General features: G+C 37.7%; 1 protein-coding gene across 2 annotated transcripts in view; it reads left to right on the plus strand.

The window, feature by feature from the left end:
• The window catches only part of CDH6 (cadherin 6), a 128,729-nt gene that overhangs the window by 88,406 nt on the left and 23,387 nt on the right, over nucleotides 1-16,936 (plus strand). For both annotated transcript variants that reach the window (XM_019737329.3, XM_074329044.2), the window contains exons 3-5: nucleotides 10,471-10,765; nucleotides 13,797-13,916; nucleotides 15,952-16,119. In XM_019737329.3, the coding sequence (XP_019592888.2) occupies nucleotides 10,471-10,765; nucleotides 13,797-13,916; nucleotides 15,952-16,119 (583 nt within the window). The remainder of the gene's footprint in view (nucleotides 1-10,470; nucleotides 10,766-13,796; nucleotides 13,917-15,951; nucleotides 16,120-16,936) is intronic.

Here is a 16,936-nt window from a genome sequence, read left to right on the forward strand (position 1 = left end):
CCCTTTTTCCATCTTCAAAACCAGCAGCAAAGCATCTTCAAATCAATCCCTCATTGCACATTTCCTTCTCTGACTCCCCACTTCTTTCCCTTCTAAGGACCCTGGGCTCACCTGGATAACAGAATAATCTCCTGACCTTAAAATCTTAATCACACCTGTAAAGTCCTTTCTGCCGCGTAAGGTAACAATCCCTGGTTCTGGGACATGCACATCTTTGTGAGGCTCATTATTCTGCCTACCACAACTACCATCGCACTTAAGTTTTGTTCATGTAACAGTTGCTCTGGTACTTTTGACATTAAATTCAAGGTATTGAGTGTACAGATAAATGTCAAGGGAATTAATAAATTACTCCTGAGTTTAGGTTTAAAATTTTTCGCTCTTAGCACTTTGTCAAAAATTCTCTTCCACATAACAGGTCTCTTTCAGTGGTTATTAAATCTAACAACAGATAAAAGATTGAATTGAGTGGGGCCATGTGTTATCTCTGCAAATTCAGAACACTTTACGGTATTATTTGAATGTATATTAAAAATTGCAAGGTACACAATGAGAAAAAATAAGGGAGAATAGAAAGATGATGATGATAGATAGATGGATGGATAGATAGATAGATAGATAGATAGATAGATAGATAGATAGAATTCCATCAGTAATTTCCAGTGGAGGCAATTTTGTCCCCCCAGGGGACATTTGACGATGTCTGGAAATATTTTTGGTTGTCACAACTTGAAAGGTGCTAGAGATATCTAGTGGGTAGGGGCCAAGGATGCTGATAAATAGGACAGGGCCCACTACAGAGTTATCCAGCCCAAAATATCAATAGTGTAGAGGATGAAAAATCCTGAATGAAATCTTTGTAACTCAGCACCTAAAATATTGTTTGGTACAGAGTAAGCATTTAATGAATGTTCACAGAATCGAATATAAATATCCACAGAAAATATCCATGTTGTGTTTAACATACTAAACTGTGATGTCAGACTGCCTGGACTCAAATTCTGCTCCTGTTGGTTGTATGATGTTGAGAAGTTACTTAACTCTTATCTCCCCTTAGCTTCTTTGTCAGTTAAGAGGTGACAGGAAAAGATTCATGATGAGTAACAATGATACAATCTGTGTAATATGTTCCCGGCCATAGTATGGGTTTAATAAATGTCTGCTATTATCATTTTCCCAAGTCCTAGCCAGACTAGTTGCCAAATGATGAATCATGCAAAAGAATGCTTTAAAGATAAAACATTTCCACTGTTACAAAACTCAGTCAAATTATTTATATTGTATAAAAGAATATCATTTTGGGGGTCATTGTATGAGGAAATATGGTGTAATTTAAAAAAGCATGGGATGGAGACAGCCCAATGTTTGGTTTTTTCAAGAGAAAAAGAGATTTTCTAGATTGTTTTAGAGACCACATAATGCATCAAGAGGTAGGCCTGGCCAACTAGAATAAAACTCAGTAAACTCATTTACAAATGTCATCACCAAAAATTATTGGTGCCCAGCTCTGGGCTACAGGTCATGCTTCCACCCCAGTTATCTTCTCAGATTTTACAGTGGGAATTAGCTCTTCTCCCCACCAAAACTCATGCGGTGAGATATTCCTGAAACCAATGGAGGGATTTCACATTACACACACACACGCACATGCACACACACACACACACACACACACACACACACACACACACAGCCCTGTGACTACCTGAAGTCCTTTTTACTGCCCTGAGGTAGTATCTGAAGTACCAGGAGGGAGAGGTGGCAAGTTTGTGGGTAAAGGTGAAAGCAAAGGGGTTTTTCCCTTTTTCCCTTTGGGGCAATCATGTAATGAGGGAGAAGCCCATTTTATCTCCCAGGAGCCTTCCAAAGCTTCTCCAGAGCAAGAAAGGATGATCCTATAGATGGTGACTACCAAGGACAAAGCAACTCTGTAGCTACAACCACATGTGCCAGGGACAATGGAGGAGTCACAGCCAGACAGCGGGGCCTATGTGGTGGCTACAGGGGAAGGCAGGATGGAGCTAGTCACCTTGGACCTTGCGGAGCTGAAATCATGATTCCACCTGCCAAAATCATAGACGCCACTGAGGAAAGTAAAGGATGAGAGATACTGTCTACAGATCAGCAGCCCAGAGGGCAATACAAGGGTTGCCCTTGGCTCCAAAAGCCCCCAAATTTCTGATTTGCACCATGTGGCTCTCTCTTCTTCATACACCCAGATGTCATCTTAGACGGATCAGGGGCAAGGGGAGAAAGCAGAAACCAGAAAGACTAGAATTTACTTAACAGAGTTATCTAAAAAGACTGCATTATTGAATCAGGCAGATTTTATTGGATTGCACTAAATGATTGACTCAATATTCAACCTAATATCAAGTTCCTAATACTCAATGGGATTAGAGCCTGAGGGATAAGATGTTTAAAAAAATAAGGAAACTGCATCTTTCCTTGCACATTTGAGTGCAGTGCAAGAAAACAGGGGACCCTGCAACTCAAGGGAAGGAGTGTTTCTATTTTAGCTGACTTTACTGCTTTTATTACCTCAGGCACATACTCAAGCTTTCCTCAGATTTTCTCCCACACTTAGCCTTGAAACCATGCCATGAGCTCATACTGGTTGCTAAGTCATTTTGCTCCCATCAGTAATCTGAATTTCTCCAAGAAATCTTCCTAAATCATCAGCGCTAACACATTCCCTGACTCCACCTTGTTCAACTTACAAGTTCCTCCTATGCTGTTCTCCATCTTTTCACTTACCTTGTTATTCCTAATACTGAATAAAAGCACTCAACTGTCTAATTTCAGCTTTCATTCTATATCTTTCACATATGAGTCAGTATTTCCAACCCTAAACTGCAAGTTTGTAGAAGGCAGATATTAGATGTTTTTTATTCACTGCCTTATGCAGCTCTTCAGGCCAATAAGTGTTTTTAAAATGGTCTTGGCCTGAGAGTTAATTTTTTTTTTTTTATGCAACAATCTTTTCATAAGATAGAGTGTTTTCCATTCATTGTCCATTAGTTTCTGCAGCAAGATGCTACTTCAAAGATGGTTCAGTAAAATCTAGCAGCTTCTTCAGCCTTAATAGATGACCCCTGTCCCAACAACCAGTGTACTTATACTGGTCTGTACACTCAATGTACTTATAACTTCTCTGTTCTTTTCAACAAATACAAGTGGCTTTATTATTGTATTGAGGTGCAATTGGTTATTAAAGAAAAAATTTTAGACCTAAGGTGATAATTTGCATTCCTCCCTCAGATTGCTCAGGTTAGACCATGTTCCTAATGTTTGGTAATAATTGCTAAATTATCTGGCAATTTCAAGAATACATATATTTTTTAATTTTATTACATTTATTGAGGTAACATTGGTTAATAAGATTATATAAGTTTCAGGTGCACAATTCTATAATACATCATCTGTATATTGAATTGTGTGTCCAGCACCCAAAGTGAAGTCTTCTGTCACCATGTATTTGACCCCCTTTACCCTCTTCTACCTCTTCCCAAACCCCCTTCCCCACTGGTAAACACCATACTGTTGTCTGTGTTTTATGAGTTTGTTTGTTGTTTTATTTGCTCATTTGTTGCTTTCTGTTTTATATCCCACATGAGTGAAATCATATGAGGAACATATATCCTTGATACATAGAATTATCTAAAATCAAATGAGAAAGGGGATGAAGGACTCTGAAATTTATTGATTGCTTTCTATGTGCCAGAAACTTCATTGATTATTGATATTTTATCCATTTTTATCTTTATAACATTCATTCATTTATTCTTTGCAATCATTAATTACTGAGGATCTATAATGTGCCTGTATGTTGGGTACTGAGAATACAGAAGTGAGCCAGACAGCTGTGGTGCCTTCCTTCATGAAACTTGCAATCCAGCTGTTTGCTGATTGAAACATGAAAATAGCTATGAAATAAGTCATCAAGAAAAAAAACAGAATACATTGAAGGCTAAGTGTGGAATAAACTGAGAGTGTATAACTGGGGAATCGAATTTAGCAGCTTAGAGAAGTCTTTCCTGAGGAGACAAAGATTACACAGACTTGATATATGAGTTGGATTAACCAAGTGAAGATGTTCAAAAGGACTTTATGCCAAGGGGACCATATGCAGGGAGGCCTATGAAAGAAACTAATGTATCTAGAACAACGTGTCAAGGAGAGACTGGCGGCTGATGAGACTAAAGACAGGGGCAGAGACTGTGGTGGAATTTGGATGCCATATTAGGGAGTGGAGATGGGGCCTTTTATTCCAAGAATAAATAGAAGACACTGAAAGATTTAACTAGAATATATGGTGATGGAAGGAGAACTGACTCTGGGTGGTGAGCACACAATGTGAACTATAGATAATGTATTATAGAAATGCACACTTGAAACCTATGTAATTTTACTAACCATTGTCATCCAAATAAATTTAGTTAAAAAAAATAATAAAATTAAATTTAAAAAAAAAGAAAAAGATTTAACTAGAAGAGAGTGGTATCTTCAGAGTTTTTTTGTGTTTTTCTTTTTTTAAGTTGGTGTAGTTACAGAAAGGAAAATAAATTAAGAGGAAGCAAGTTTGAGTGTGTGTTTGTTGAACCTCTGTATAATAGATCAATGAGAAATGGTGGCTCAGACCAGGGTGGCACCAATGGAAATGGAGTTAAGTAGGTGAGTCAAGATATAGGTAAGAGGTAAAAATGACAGGAGTTGGTGGCTTAACGAATGTGGGGATGGAAGCAGAGGCGAGAGCCTAGGATGACTCTCTGATGGCCTTTACAGAGATGGGACATATAAGAGGAACAGGTTTTGGACGGAAGGCAATGAATTCAATTGGGAAGTACTAAGAATAAGTTGTCTAAGAGACTTGTCTGGGAATCAATTGTATTCTTGACTTCGGATCACAAGAAAATGGTCTGCCCTGGAGTTATTTATAGATTTGGGCATCAATGGCACATAGATAATAGTTGAATACATGAAAATAGATAGATGATCTTATTTGGAGAGAGTATGTGAAATGAGAAAAAACAAGGACCTGAGATATAGGCCTGAGGATTACCAAATTTGAAGGGACAAGTAGAGGAGGAATAGCTGGCAAAGTTAATTATTCTGAGTTCTATCTTGTAGATGACAGAGTGAACACTAAGATAATTTAATTAATTTAGTTGATAAGAAAGTCAGAATTCAGACCCCAATCTTTCCACTTTCAAAATTGACCTTCTGAATACTTCATGTTTATAATGCAAGAATAACTTATTGCATTGTGTTTCTCTGAGGTAGGCCTTCTGTTAAACATTTTATAAACATTATTCTATTAATTTTCAGAACAATGTACCTATAAACTAGGTATCATTATTATTCTTACCGTGTAGATGAGGAAACTGAGACTTGGAGAAATGAATTAAATTCCCCAAGGTTCCACAACTTAGCACATAGCATGAATTTATACACATTTCTTTCCCTTGCCCAAGTTCGTTTGAACCATTACGGTTGTCCTAGTTAAGGCAGTGGCTCTCAAACTTGAGCACTCACCATAATTCCCTGGAGAGTTTCTTAAACCACAGACTGTTGGGCAATACCCCTTGAGTTTCTGATTCTGGAGATAAGTGGAGCCCAAGAATTTGCATTTCTAACTAGTTCCAACAACCTGCCACAATAATACACTGCCTTTAGTTTTGGATTTGTAAAGTAATTACCAGATATAGATTAATTAACTCATGCTAAATCTATAACATTCAAATACAGTGTATTAAATTACATAATATAAAATATTATTAAGACATTTTTATTCACCTAACCTTATAATCTCTAAAACAGAATCTACTTCTAATCCCTGCATGTACTTCAAGGAAGGTTAAAATTCTCCCTGACATAAACTCTACCCAAAAAGCTCTTCACAGACTTCACAACATTGAGTATATTCATTAGCATTATGCTTACATTCATTATGTAGAGAGATATGTATACAAACATACATATACACATGTATTGAATTCAGTTAAGTCTCAATTAGTCCTAACTTGACAATAGATTTATTTTTCTAATTTAAAATAATATTCAATCTATTTAACACACAGGTAAGTCCTCTCTCTGTGTTGTAACTCCAGTTTCTCCACCTCAGTCGCATCAAACAACCTTTCACCACAGCTGTTATCTGATTTGTCCTGTGACATCTCAGATTGGCAACCATTACATCTCTCAAAGGGCCACATTACATTTGCATTAAACTCTATGAGCATATTAGGCTCAATCCAATTTTTTATTTTAGCAAAAAAATCACACAATTCCTTCCCTACACCCTTTTCATGCTATTGTAGGAACTTCCCTCTATGTGCCTTGTACGTAAGCTTTCGTTTTCTAAGTATATACTTAGAATAATCAGTTTGGTTACTGACTCATAGTGACCCAGTGATGGGTAATAAGAGGAATGGAACAGCATTAGCTAGCTACATAAACCACTAAAAATCTGTACAATTAGTGTTATACCTTTGAGTTGGAGTCAAAATCAAGTTGAAAGTTGGCACAAGTAGCAAGTAAAAAGATGTTGGGGGCAGCCAGATGGCTCAGTTGTTTAGAGTGTGAGCTCTGAATAACAGGGTTGCCAGTTCGAGTCCTACATGGGCCAGTGAGCTGCGGCCTCCACAACTAGATTGAAGACAAATAAGCTGCCGCTGAGCTTCCGGAGGAGCGGCCGGGTGGCTCAGCTGGTTAGAGAGTGAGCTCTCAACAACAAGGTAGCCAGTTCAATTCCCACATGGGATAGTGGGCTGTGCCCCCTGCAACTAAAAATTGAAAATGGCAACTGGACTTGGAGCTGAGCTGCGCCCTCCACAACTAGATTGAAGGATGATTTGGAGCTGATGGGCCCTGGAGAAACACACTGTCCCCCAATATTCCCCAATTGAAAAAAAAGAAAATGTTGGCACTGCTTTGATGACACTGTCCATGGGGACATACCTACAATTCAAATTCCTGTATCCATTTGTCAATGTGTTGCCCTTAAAAAGATAATAAATCAACAGAAAAACAAACAAACAAAGACCAAGAGCTCTTTCTGAGCCAAAATGCCACAGGTACAGTAGTAAAAAGTCCTGCCAGTGCCAGATGAGATGTGACTTTCTGAGGGAAGTGGATAATTTTTACTTGATGGTGAATCGTTGAAAGTGAACCAGATGATTAAACTTAATGGAACAGCCACATTAAACTGAAATTAGGAAAAACATGCCTGCGGCCACCTACAACCTTTTATTTGTTGTTGTTTAACTTCTGCCTTTTACAGAGGCCATGATGAATAACATCACAAAAGGAAATATCCAATTAAAATCTAAGTGCTCAATAAACCCCTCGTGTCTGCTTGTCACCACCACTTTCACTAACCCTGAAGTCACGTTTCCTCCTTTCCCCCAAAAGAGAGAAAAGAACTGGCCCCAGGGACTTCAAAGGAAGGGGAGGAAAATGGGGAAAGAATACACAAAAGCTTCTTCAGGTTTCTGCTCTGTACTTGTCAGACACAGACCTTGCATTTGGAGGGGGCTGAGGTTAAAGTGTTTTATTTCACACAACGCCTGAGTGAAGAGATGCATTTTCCCACTCGTTTTCAAATATTGATAAATCAGAATTGAGATAGGCAGAGCAATCCTCATTCGGCCTCTTAGTTGGTATCCCCACTGCCCTTTCATATCATCTCGGGTGTTTGTTCTATAACTCATCAAAATGTTCTCTCCTGACAGCTAAAAATAAGTTTCTGATTACTTCTACCTGAATAAATCTTGTGACCAGATGTGGTATTCACCTACTAAGTGTGCAACAATTACATATTGAGAGTGATGAAAAGAACAGGCCAAGGGGAATCTATAATCTATTGGAATGCAGAATATAATAAATCACATGGAAAAACAGCAATTGCCACCTGGTAGAATACCAGCTTTTGATAACAGATTTTACCTTAGAGAGGCCATGTGTTTGCAAAATTGGGTTTTCAAAGTCCTCTCAACAAAGTTCTCAAAGTCAAAAGAAGAACAAAAATATCTTATTATGAATTCAGAGCTAATAACAGTAACAAGATCTTAACTTTGGAAGGCACTTTGTAATTTATAAAACACATATCATGCTTTTATCACATGTTTACGTAGTGATTAATGTAGTATCTGTATAGAACCCCTAACTAGATCTTGACGGCCTTGTCCAGTAGCTCTTGTCATTCTCCTTCTACTGATAAGGATCCTGGCCCAGGGAGGTTAACTGGCTGCTACGATACTATAGTTGGTGAGTGAAAAAGAATGAGCAAGGCCTACACTTAGGACTCAGGGTGTGGTGCTCCCACACTGTGCTAAGCTGCTAACGGTGGCTGCCCTACAGCCAGGACCCAATGGGCACAATGTTGCTTTCGTTACTCATGAGTTAATGAAATAGCTTTTTAAGAGCTCTCTTCAGTCATTAGAATTTGACGGTGGAGAGTTAAACTTTCCCCAGTGGCTCTTTCTGTGTAATCATGGTTTCAGCGTCTCCTTAGCACATCACATTACACAAAGCATGGAGTACTCTCGTTTTACATTTCTTACGGCATTTGTCTTCCTTCTAAGCAATTTCTTCCCCATTTGCATTTATCTTCTATGATTTCTGTCAAATTGCTTTCAAGGCTACTAATTGTAGGAATAATATTCTCTTCCTCAAACTCTGCCATTAACCAGCATTAGCTGTGTGGCATTGGACACAGTTTCCCTAGCTCTAAAAACAAGGAGGTTGCACTGAATAATCTAGAAGGCCTCTTCTCCCACTCAAATTCTAATCATCTGACTCTTTCACGTGAGCTGTGTAATTTGGGAAACATAAACTGGACCTTCGGTTTCCTTGACTCTGCAATGATGGATTCAGTGAACTCATGTTTCCCAAAGTGTGTTTCTTGGAAAACTGTTATGGGGACTATCAATATGAATCACACCCAAAAAGGATTCTTTATACAAGAGAGTTCGGGAAACTAATTAAATAAAGTCAAGTACAATTCTGAACTATAGGCACTCACGGTCTTTCACATTAATTGGCACTTCCGAGAAAGAGGAAGAATGTGAAGTATTTCCCAAATTTATTGGACTACGGAACCGCTGTTTCTTAGCATTTCGTATAAATGACATTCCAGGAGATATACTTTTAGAAAGGCTGGGTTACATTATTTTAAAGTTCCTTTTTGTCCTGAAATCCTATTTTCAAATGTGTATATAGATACTACTCCAGGCATTCCATGCAGTATTAATCAAGAGGGCGCAGAGTTAGTTCCTGCTACTATTGTTGCCGTAACTGTTGTACCCTGGCCCATACTCTGTTCAGACAGAAATAAGGTAGTGGGATTAACAGCCATCCCGCTGGAACGAATCTGTCTGTATGCAGCTGATACAATTTAGGATTAAAAATAGTTCTCAACAAAAAGCACTTTTTGAAAAATTGAGAATTGGGTTACACTGGACGACCTCTGAGATACTGCCTACACTTTTGCTGAAGTGGGGAAGAGGGAACAGAGGAAAGAGCAGGAAGTCAACACTATGGAAGTTATCTTTGGGATACGCCATGGGGGCTCCTTTCCAAGTCAGGATCACCCTCTTCCTCTTCAGTGTTATCTTCACATGCATTTCATGCAACACTCTGCCTGGACCCACTTCACTGACTGCCAATCATATCAGAGCCTCTGCCTGACTGCCTTCAGGAGCAAAAACCCACTGCGTCATAAGGCAGCCTATTCAATTGTAGGCTAGCTCTCCTTTTTAGATGATCCTTTCCTGTAGTAAGCTAAAATCTAAATGTTAAATGTTCTTATTCCAAGGAACTTTGTAAATTATCTAGTCAGGGGGTTTTCAAGGCACTGTCCACGACAGCACTTGAGATGTTTCTCGTCAAGTTGAATTTCATCAACCAATAAATAAATTTCACATCTATACTTGATTATAATCTCCAACATATGAGACTCAAAGAGACTGACCAGCTTACCAGTTTACCAAGATCGTAAAGTGTAGAAGCAGAATGTACCCAGGGCTCTCTGATTCAAAATCTCGAATCCTTTTCTCAGGAATATATTGCTTCTCTAGTGTGTTTGTGCACCTACAAGCGAAGACGATGGTAGATTAGTAGAATCTGAAAGCTGGAGTGAAAATAGTGAAAAGTTTCATTCCAGCCAGGCTGATATGTCCTTGAGCATCTTGTGTTTGCTCTGGCTTTTAGTTTTCCATTCTTCAAAGTAAGGGTTACTAAACTTTCTCCAATCTCTGCCCCAGTTCTGGACATTTCTAGATTATAAGGAAATATATTCATTATGAATGGTATTTATTTATTTAGGATCTAAGCAACAGTAAAAGAAGAAAACTTGCATCTATTAGAAGGGATTGAATGAAAGGTAACATAGCATGCATGCATCGGGAAGACACAGTTTAAATCACATGCTTGACTTTTGCTTTCTTTAATTTTTTTTCCCTACACTAGTTACATTCAGACCAGGATAGAGGAGATGGATCACTTAAATATATCCTTTCAGGAGATGGAGCAGGAGATCTCTTCATTATCAATGAAAACACAGGGGATATACAGGCCACCAAGAAGCTGGACAGGGAAGAAAAACCCGTTTACATCCTTCGAGCTCAAGCTATAAATAGAAGGACAGGGAGACCTGTGGAGCCGGAGTCTGAATTCATTATCAAGATCCACGACATCAATGACAATGAACCAATATTCACCAAGGAAGTTTACACGGCCACCGTTCCTGAAATGTCTGATGTCGGTGAGTGAGATGTGATCTCAACCATATAATATTTCTCCTCTAGTACATTAATTGAATAAAGAATCCTATGAGTGAAATTTACTGAGTTGAATAAAGTTAGATGCCAAATTCTGAAAGTATCATATTTCAAACAATGTACTTATGTCCCTTTTGTAAGTGTCCCCATGTTTCCCAATATTATTCTAGTCTCATCTTATTATTTTCAAGAAAACAGCATTTCTTCTAAAGATGAGGGTATGAAAAGTGGCTGAGTGAGACTGGGAGAAAGAACAAGAGACCATCCCATCTACTTCCTCTCCCAGTCTAAATTCCTACTCTATTTCTTGGGCTGAAAAAGCAGAAGCCTTCTCTGTTTCTCTTAGCCCAGACTGTAATGAGGTCCAGCTAAGGATCTCCCCACTGGAAAAGAAAAGCCTGCATTCACAGTCCAGATGAAAGAATAATGACGGTTGCTTTAAGTAACTGTAGATTTGGAGAAGAGACTCAAAGAAAACTTATTTTTAATCCATAAACAATATACAGAGGATGTCTAGGGGAATATATCCTTTGCTAATTGGTGGAAATTAAAAGACTTTCATGACATTAATATGGAGAATTAACACTTTGTGTACAATTTGACAACCCATTTTAAAGTTAATGTGTGTCTGTACTTAATTTGCTTAGATAGGGAAAAGGTAAAAAGAATTTAAACTAAGAAAAATTTTTGCTGACATCACTCTTAGCCACATCAATCCACTTCATGGGAGACAATGACAAATTTTAAACCACTTGTGTAAGGGTTATTTTCATTTTCACTCAGTGTCAAATTCAAAAGGGCTAACATAATAAAAATGTTCCCATAATTCTGGGAGTCACATATCAGAGCTGTTTCAGTTCACAGTTCCAAGACTTTGAAAATATCTAATCCATGGACATAATTGTAAAACATCTAAATTCTTCTTGCAAAAAAAAAAAAATTGCTCATCTCATTATTTGAAGCCACTTTGTTTTGTTAAAAAAAAAAAAAATCACAGACCAAGCAAAGAGGAGGATTAGAATTCTTTTAAGAGGAAGATTCGTTAAGAATAATATTTATCTACTAGGTGGTAAAACGCAGATAGAATTAATAAAGGATATTCATCAGCACCCCCCAAGGCAACCATACGAGCATGCACAAGTTGTCACTATACAACTGGAGTGGGTGCCATTCACTTTTGAAGCCATTATAGGATTAAATACGTATTACAAATATTTGGGGGTAACTGACAGAAATATATTTTGGAAAAAAGGAAGGCTTTTTCTCTGATTTGCACATAGGCATAGTTAGGCTGATATTCATCATGATCATGATTTCACATTTCATTACTCTGATAGATAAAGGCATCTTAAAGAAACTATATAAAGCAACAACAGCAGACATGTAAATGAACTTTGGTGTCAAACAGACCTGAGTTCAAAGTTATCTCTACCAACAAGCAGCGGTGTGGCCTTGGGTCAAAGACTTGACTTCTCTGACCCTCCAGTTCCGTATCTATAAAAAATCAATAATAAACGTCAACTTGTAAGGGTTCTCATGAGGACAAAAGGAGAAAACAAGGGCAGAGCCCCCAGTACAACAGCTGGAACTAACAGGTGCTCAAAACATCCAGACAATCGTCTTCTAAAAGCTACTGAATTGTGTACTGATGTCCAACAAGAATGTGTTGGTTGAGTCCTACCATTAGCTCTCACGCTAAAATTATACGATGGCCTCCTTCTTCCTAACTCCTCGCTAAAGTAAAAGGGTACGTGTTCGATCTCATGCACCAACGTGCCACATCCCAGCATCCAACCTTAACACAGTACAATATATTTGCTCAATAAATGGAACTGGTTAGATATTACAAAAGCAATGCAAAAATTCGAATATTCCAAAAATGTAACTTCCATGCTCTGTTCATGGACAGGAGAACTCTAGTAATATGCTTACTGTTTATCTAATCTGAACACCAAAAGTCAGCCATAAAATGATCTTAGAGGGTCTTACCCTTTTTGGAAGTCACAGACCCCTTTGAGCATCAGATAAAAATCTATGGAACTTCTCGTCAGTGAAATATACATGCAGGCACATACATAAAAATTTGCACGGAATTTTATGGCGGTCAGGGGTACTTAGAAGATTATTTGGTGACTGTGGTCCCTAAAATGAGAGTGCTGATCTAAAACATCATAGATTTCTTTGTAAATTTAATTACAATCATTTTTTGGCATTATAAGTTCCACATGTGTATCCTCTGCTATTTCAATTAATCTTTTATTTAATCAAAAACCACCTCATTTAAAGTTCCAGGCTTTTCAACCTTTTAGAATTATCAAATAGATTTATCATTTAGGATGCTTTTATGTGCAAGTCACAGAAAACCCAATCCAAACTAGTTATAAACAACACAAGTACTTATCAGTCACATTACTTAAGTCCAAAAGTGAAATGGGCTTTAGACATGGTTTGATTTGGGTTCTGGCTATTGTTCTGTAATTTTCTGTCCTATTCAGCTTTGTCCTATTCAGCTTTCTGTCCTATTCAGCTGCCATCTCCAAGGTCATTCAATAGCTACGGCATCTGCAGTCTTCCCTTTAGCACATTATAGACCAGGGGAAAGAACACCTTTGACACAGCATTTCCAGTAAAATCATGAGTGGGCCCCTGATTGAACAATCCCTAAACTAATCCCTGTGGACAAAGTCATGCAAGATTTGGGTTGACTTAAGCCTGGATAACTTGAAAGCAGTACCATAGCAAGAATCCAATCCAACCCCACCTTTGGAGATAAACTGAAATCAGTTCCACCATACTTCCCTTTAACTTACTCCTTACAGGTTTTATAAATGGTGATCACATTCCTCCAGATTGAGGAATCAGGAGCTTTTTAACCTAGCATACTATGGAAGTTCCCCACTCCTTTGCCATGACAGTTTTGTACAAAAGTGAGATCACGCTTTCTCTTTGTGTGCATGCACCAAGCATCAGTAATGGGACCTTAATTTATTTTCACTTCATGTTCTGTCATTGCAGGCACATTTGTTGTCCAAGTCACTGCAACTGACGCTGACGATCCGACATATGGGAACAGTGCTAAAGTTGTCTATAGCATCCTACAGGGGCAGCCCTATTTTTCAGTTGAATCAGAAACAGGTTAGAATTCCTTTTGGATCTTCTTTTCATAGTCTATAATTTTAATTGAGATGTTCAGCTGAGCTGGCATATTTTTTAATAAAAACATCAGGGTGATTGAATTTTCTTAAATTTATCTGCCAAATACCAGTGATATACTTATAAACATAGCATCTGGATCATTTTAATCAAGAAATCTGACAATGGATCTTTCATCTACCATGTTTATAGATGGCACATTCAGGAAAATTGTACATTGATTTATTTTCTTCTTCCAATTTGGTATGAAGCTAAAAGACCAATCCCTTCTGATAGCCATTTTGGCTGTTTACAAATATTCCAATTCTTTTTTCTAGTTATTTGGTAGGACGGCATCTCTCTACTCTGCTCTGAAGTTAGATGTAGCCATAGGATTTATTTGGGCCAATAAAATGTGGCTGTGATGTGAGCCACTTCCAAGTGGAACGTTTAGACCTGGTGTACAATCCACCATGTTCCATGCCTCTTGCCACAGCGGTCATGGATGGATACAAATGCTGACATGCATCTCCAGCCTGGAAATCTAAGTGTTAGCATGAGCATAGTTTCCTGCTGGCCTACTCAGAGCATGAGCTAAAACTAAATTGTAGTTGTATTAAGCCACTGAGATTTTGCATTGTTTGTGTTCACCTTACTGTGTACCCTATCCTAACTGATACAGCCCTAATTAAGTGAATTGCCTTAATGGAATCTGTTTTTTACCTCTCATTTTTCTGCACTTTCTCTACAAAATAGCATACTATCTGATGATGACTTTTTTAGTAAAGATTGTTTGTACTGTCTAACAAATTCCACACTTATTTTTGTTATAAGAGTTGAGTTCCTTTTATATATTTTTCAAGCATCCATTTTGTTAGTAGAAATAAAAACCTTCCTAGGTTACTACCTCCGATTGGAAATTGATGTGTTAGCAGGTGCAATAAACTTGGAAAGAAGCCCAAGGACAAAGGAAATATCCAGTTTAAAAACAATGAAGATGAAAAAATTAGAATTATTCAACTTAAAGGACTAAAGGCTGAGGTAATCTCCTCTATTTAGATAGAGAAGTACTATTATATCAAGAACAGAAAGCAGCTGCACTTGCACTAAAGCCAGGATCATAGGAATTAAATTGACCTATTCTTTGAGGAATTCTTGTGAAAAATAAAAAAATAAAAAAGATATTTTTAGCTTCATTAGTTGTTAAGCACCAGAATGCGCTACCAGAGAGGGTTATAAAGACTCCTCCAGTGAGTTTTGAAAGAAAGTTGTTAATTTACGCATGAATCCTACAAAGAGATTAGGCAAACTTTCAGAAGTTCTTCCAAATAATTATTTTATAACTACCTAACAATAAAGGTAAACTTAACCTAACTTACCAATGTCGGTCACTACTGGGACCATTTGAACTAACGTTTTAGTTCAACTTTAGGAAAATTTAAATTCTCTAGGATCCTACAAGACGATAATTATGAGAGAACTGATGCTGTGTTTTTTTAAGACCGTAGTTTTGTGGTTTACAAAATTCTCAGAACATTCATTATGGTGTATATTTGCTGAGCAATTAGCCAATTCAGTAAATTAAAACTTAAGAGTCAGTTCATGTGCATATATGGTTTCCTAACAATTCCCTCATAAGACACCTAAATTGCCTTTTTCCAAGCAGCTTCAATAGTATATGACTGTGCCACATGCCAAGTAATACTTTACTGTGTCATCTTATAACACTTAATATTTAACACTTACGGCCTCTACTCTTACAGAATTTGACTGACACTTTTTCTCATTCTCCCTGCATTATAAGTTTCTTTTTGTTTTTGTTTTGTTTGTTTTTTGCTTTTTTTAATGTATCTAACTCCCCTATGTGGTTTAATTTCCTTCAGAAGAAAGGCTACCTATCATCCTTTTTAGGTCACCCATGACATCCGCATATTATCGTCCATATTGTGGGTGACAATCTGTGTTTGTTTGCATGAATAAATGATTCCATACAGCATTTTATCACATCGCTTTCCACTGGTGAATTTTATACCCACAGGTATCATCAAGACAGCTTTGCTCAACATGGATCGAGAAAACAGGGAGCAGTACCAAGTGGTGATTCAAGCCAAGGACATGGGCGGCCAGATGGGGGGATTATCTGGGACCACCACCGTGAACATCACGCTGACAGATGTCAACGACAACCCTCCCCGGTTTCCCCAGAGTAGGAGCATTTGGTTGAATGACTTCCTTCAATGCACTTTTGTAAAACTCTAGCTTCAAGAATGATATTGATTGTCCAGTATTGTTATTGTCAAAATTAGTGAACTTAGTAAGAACCGGCACTTGTCATTAAAAATGCATTGACAACGCTTACGCTCAGTACAAATGAACGTTTATGTTCCTGTATCGGTAATTAGCTGAGCGATTTCTGATACGGCTGTGATTGTAAAAGCAACATCATTGTTTATTTTTCCTTATTAAAAAGACAACCGCAGACATAAATTTGCTTGTGCAGAACACAGGAATACAAGCATGCTGCTATTTGTTAAGAGAAATCTGACTTTATATATTCTGAATTGAATCAGCCATGTAATCTCTTTTAAATCCTTACGGAGTTTTGTAAGGGGAGGATTTATCATTTTACTGTTTCTAAAAATATATCTGTGGAAATAACTATGTACTTAATCCATTTGTACTCATAAATAGTTTTCTACATTGTGGTTAATTGAGATCCCGAAAGTCATCTCTAAAATCATTAACTCTCATGATGACAGAGGAAGGAAGAAGGAGGGTAAACAACATCCGTAAATGCCCACTTTGTATCAAGCAGTGCACTAGACCCTTTCAAATAGAGCACCTCAAGTGGGGACTGGTTTTAATGTAATTTTCTTCCAGGAACAAAATTTCTTTCTGACCATGATCTCCTAAGAAAATTACCCGAATCCTTTCTCCCAGGAGAAAATAGCTGCCCAAATATAAAATAAAAAACCCACTTATTCAATCATGGCATTTTTTTTTAAAGCTGGTCAGCTAATAGT

This window comes from Rhinolophus sinicus, chromosome 3 (genome assembly GCF_057876585.1).
Source record: "Rhinolophus sinicus isolate RSI-liver-muscle chromosome 3, RSI-T2T, whole genome shotgun sequence".
Lineage (NCBI taxonomy): Eukaryota > Metazoa > Chordata > Mammalia > Chiroptera > Rhinolophidae > Rhinolophus > Rhinolophus sinicus.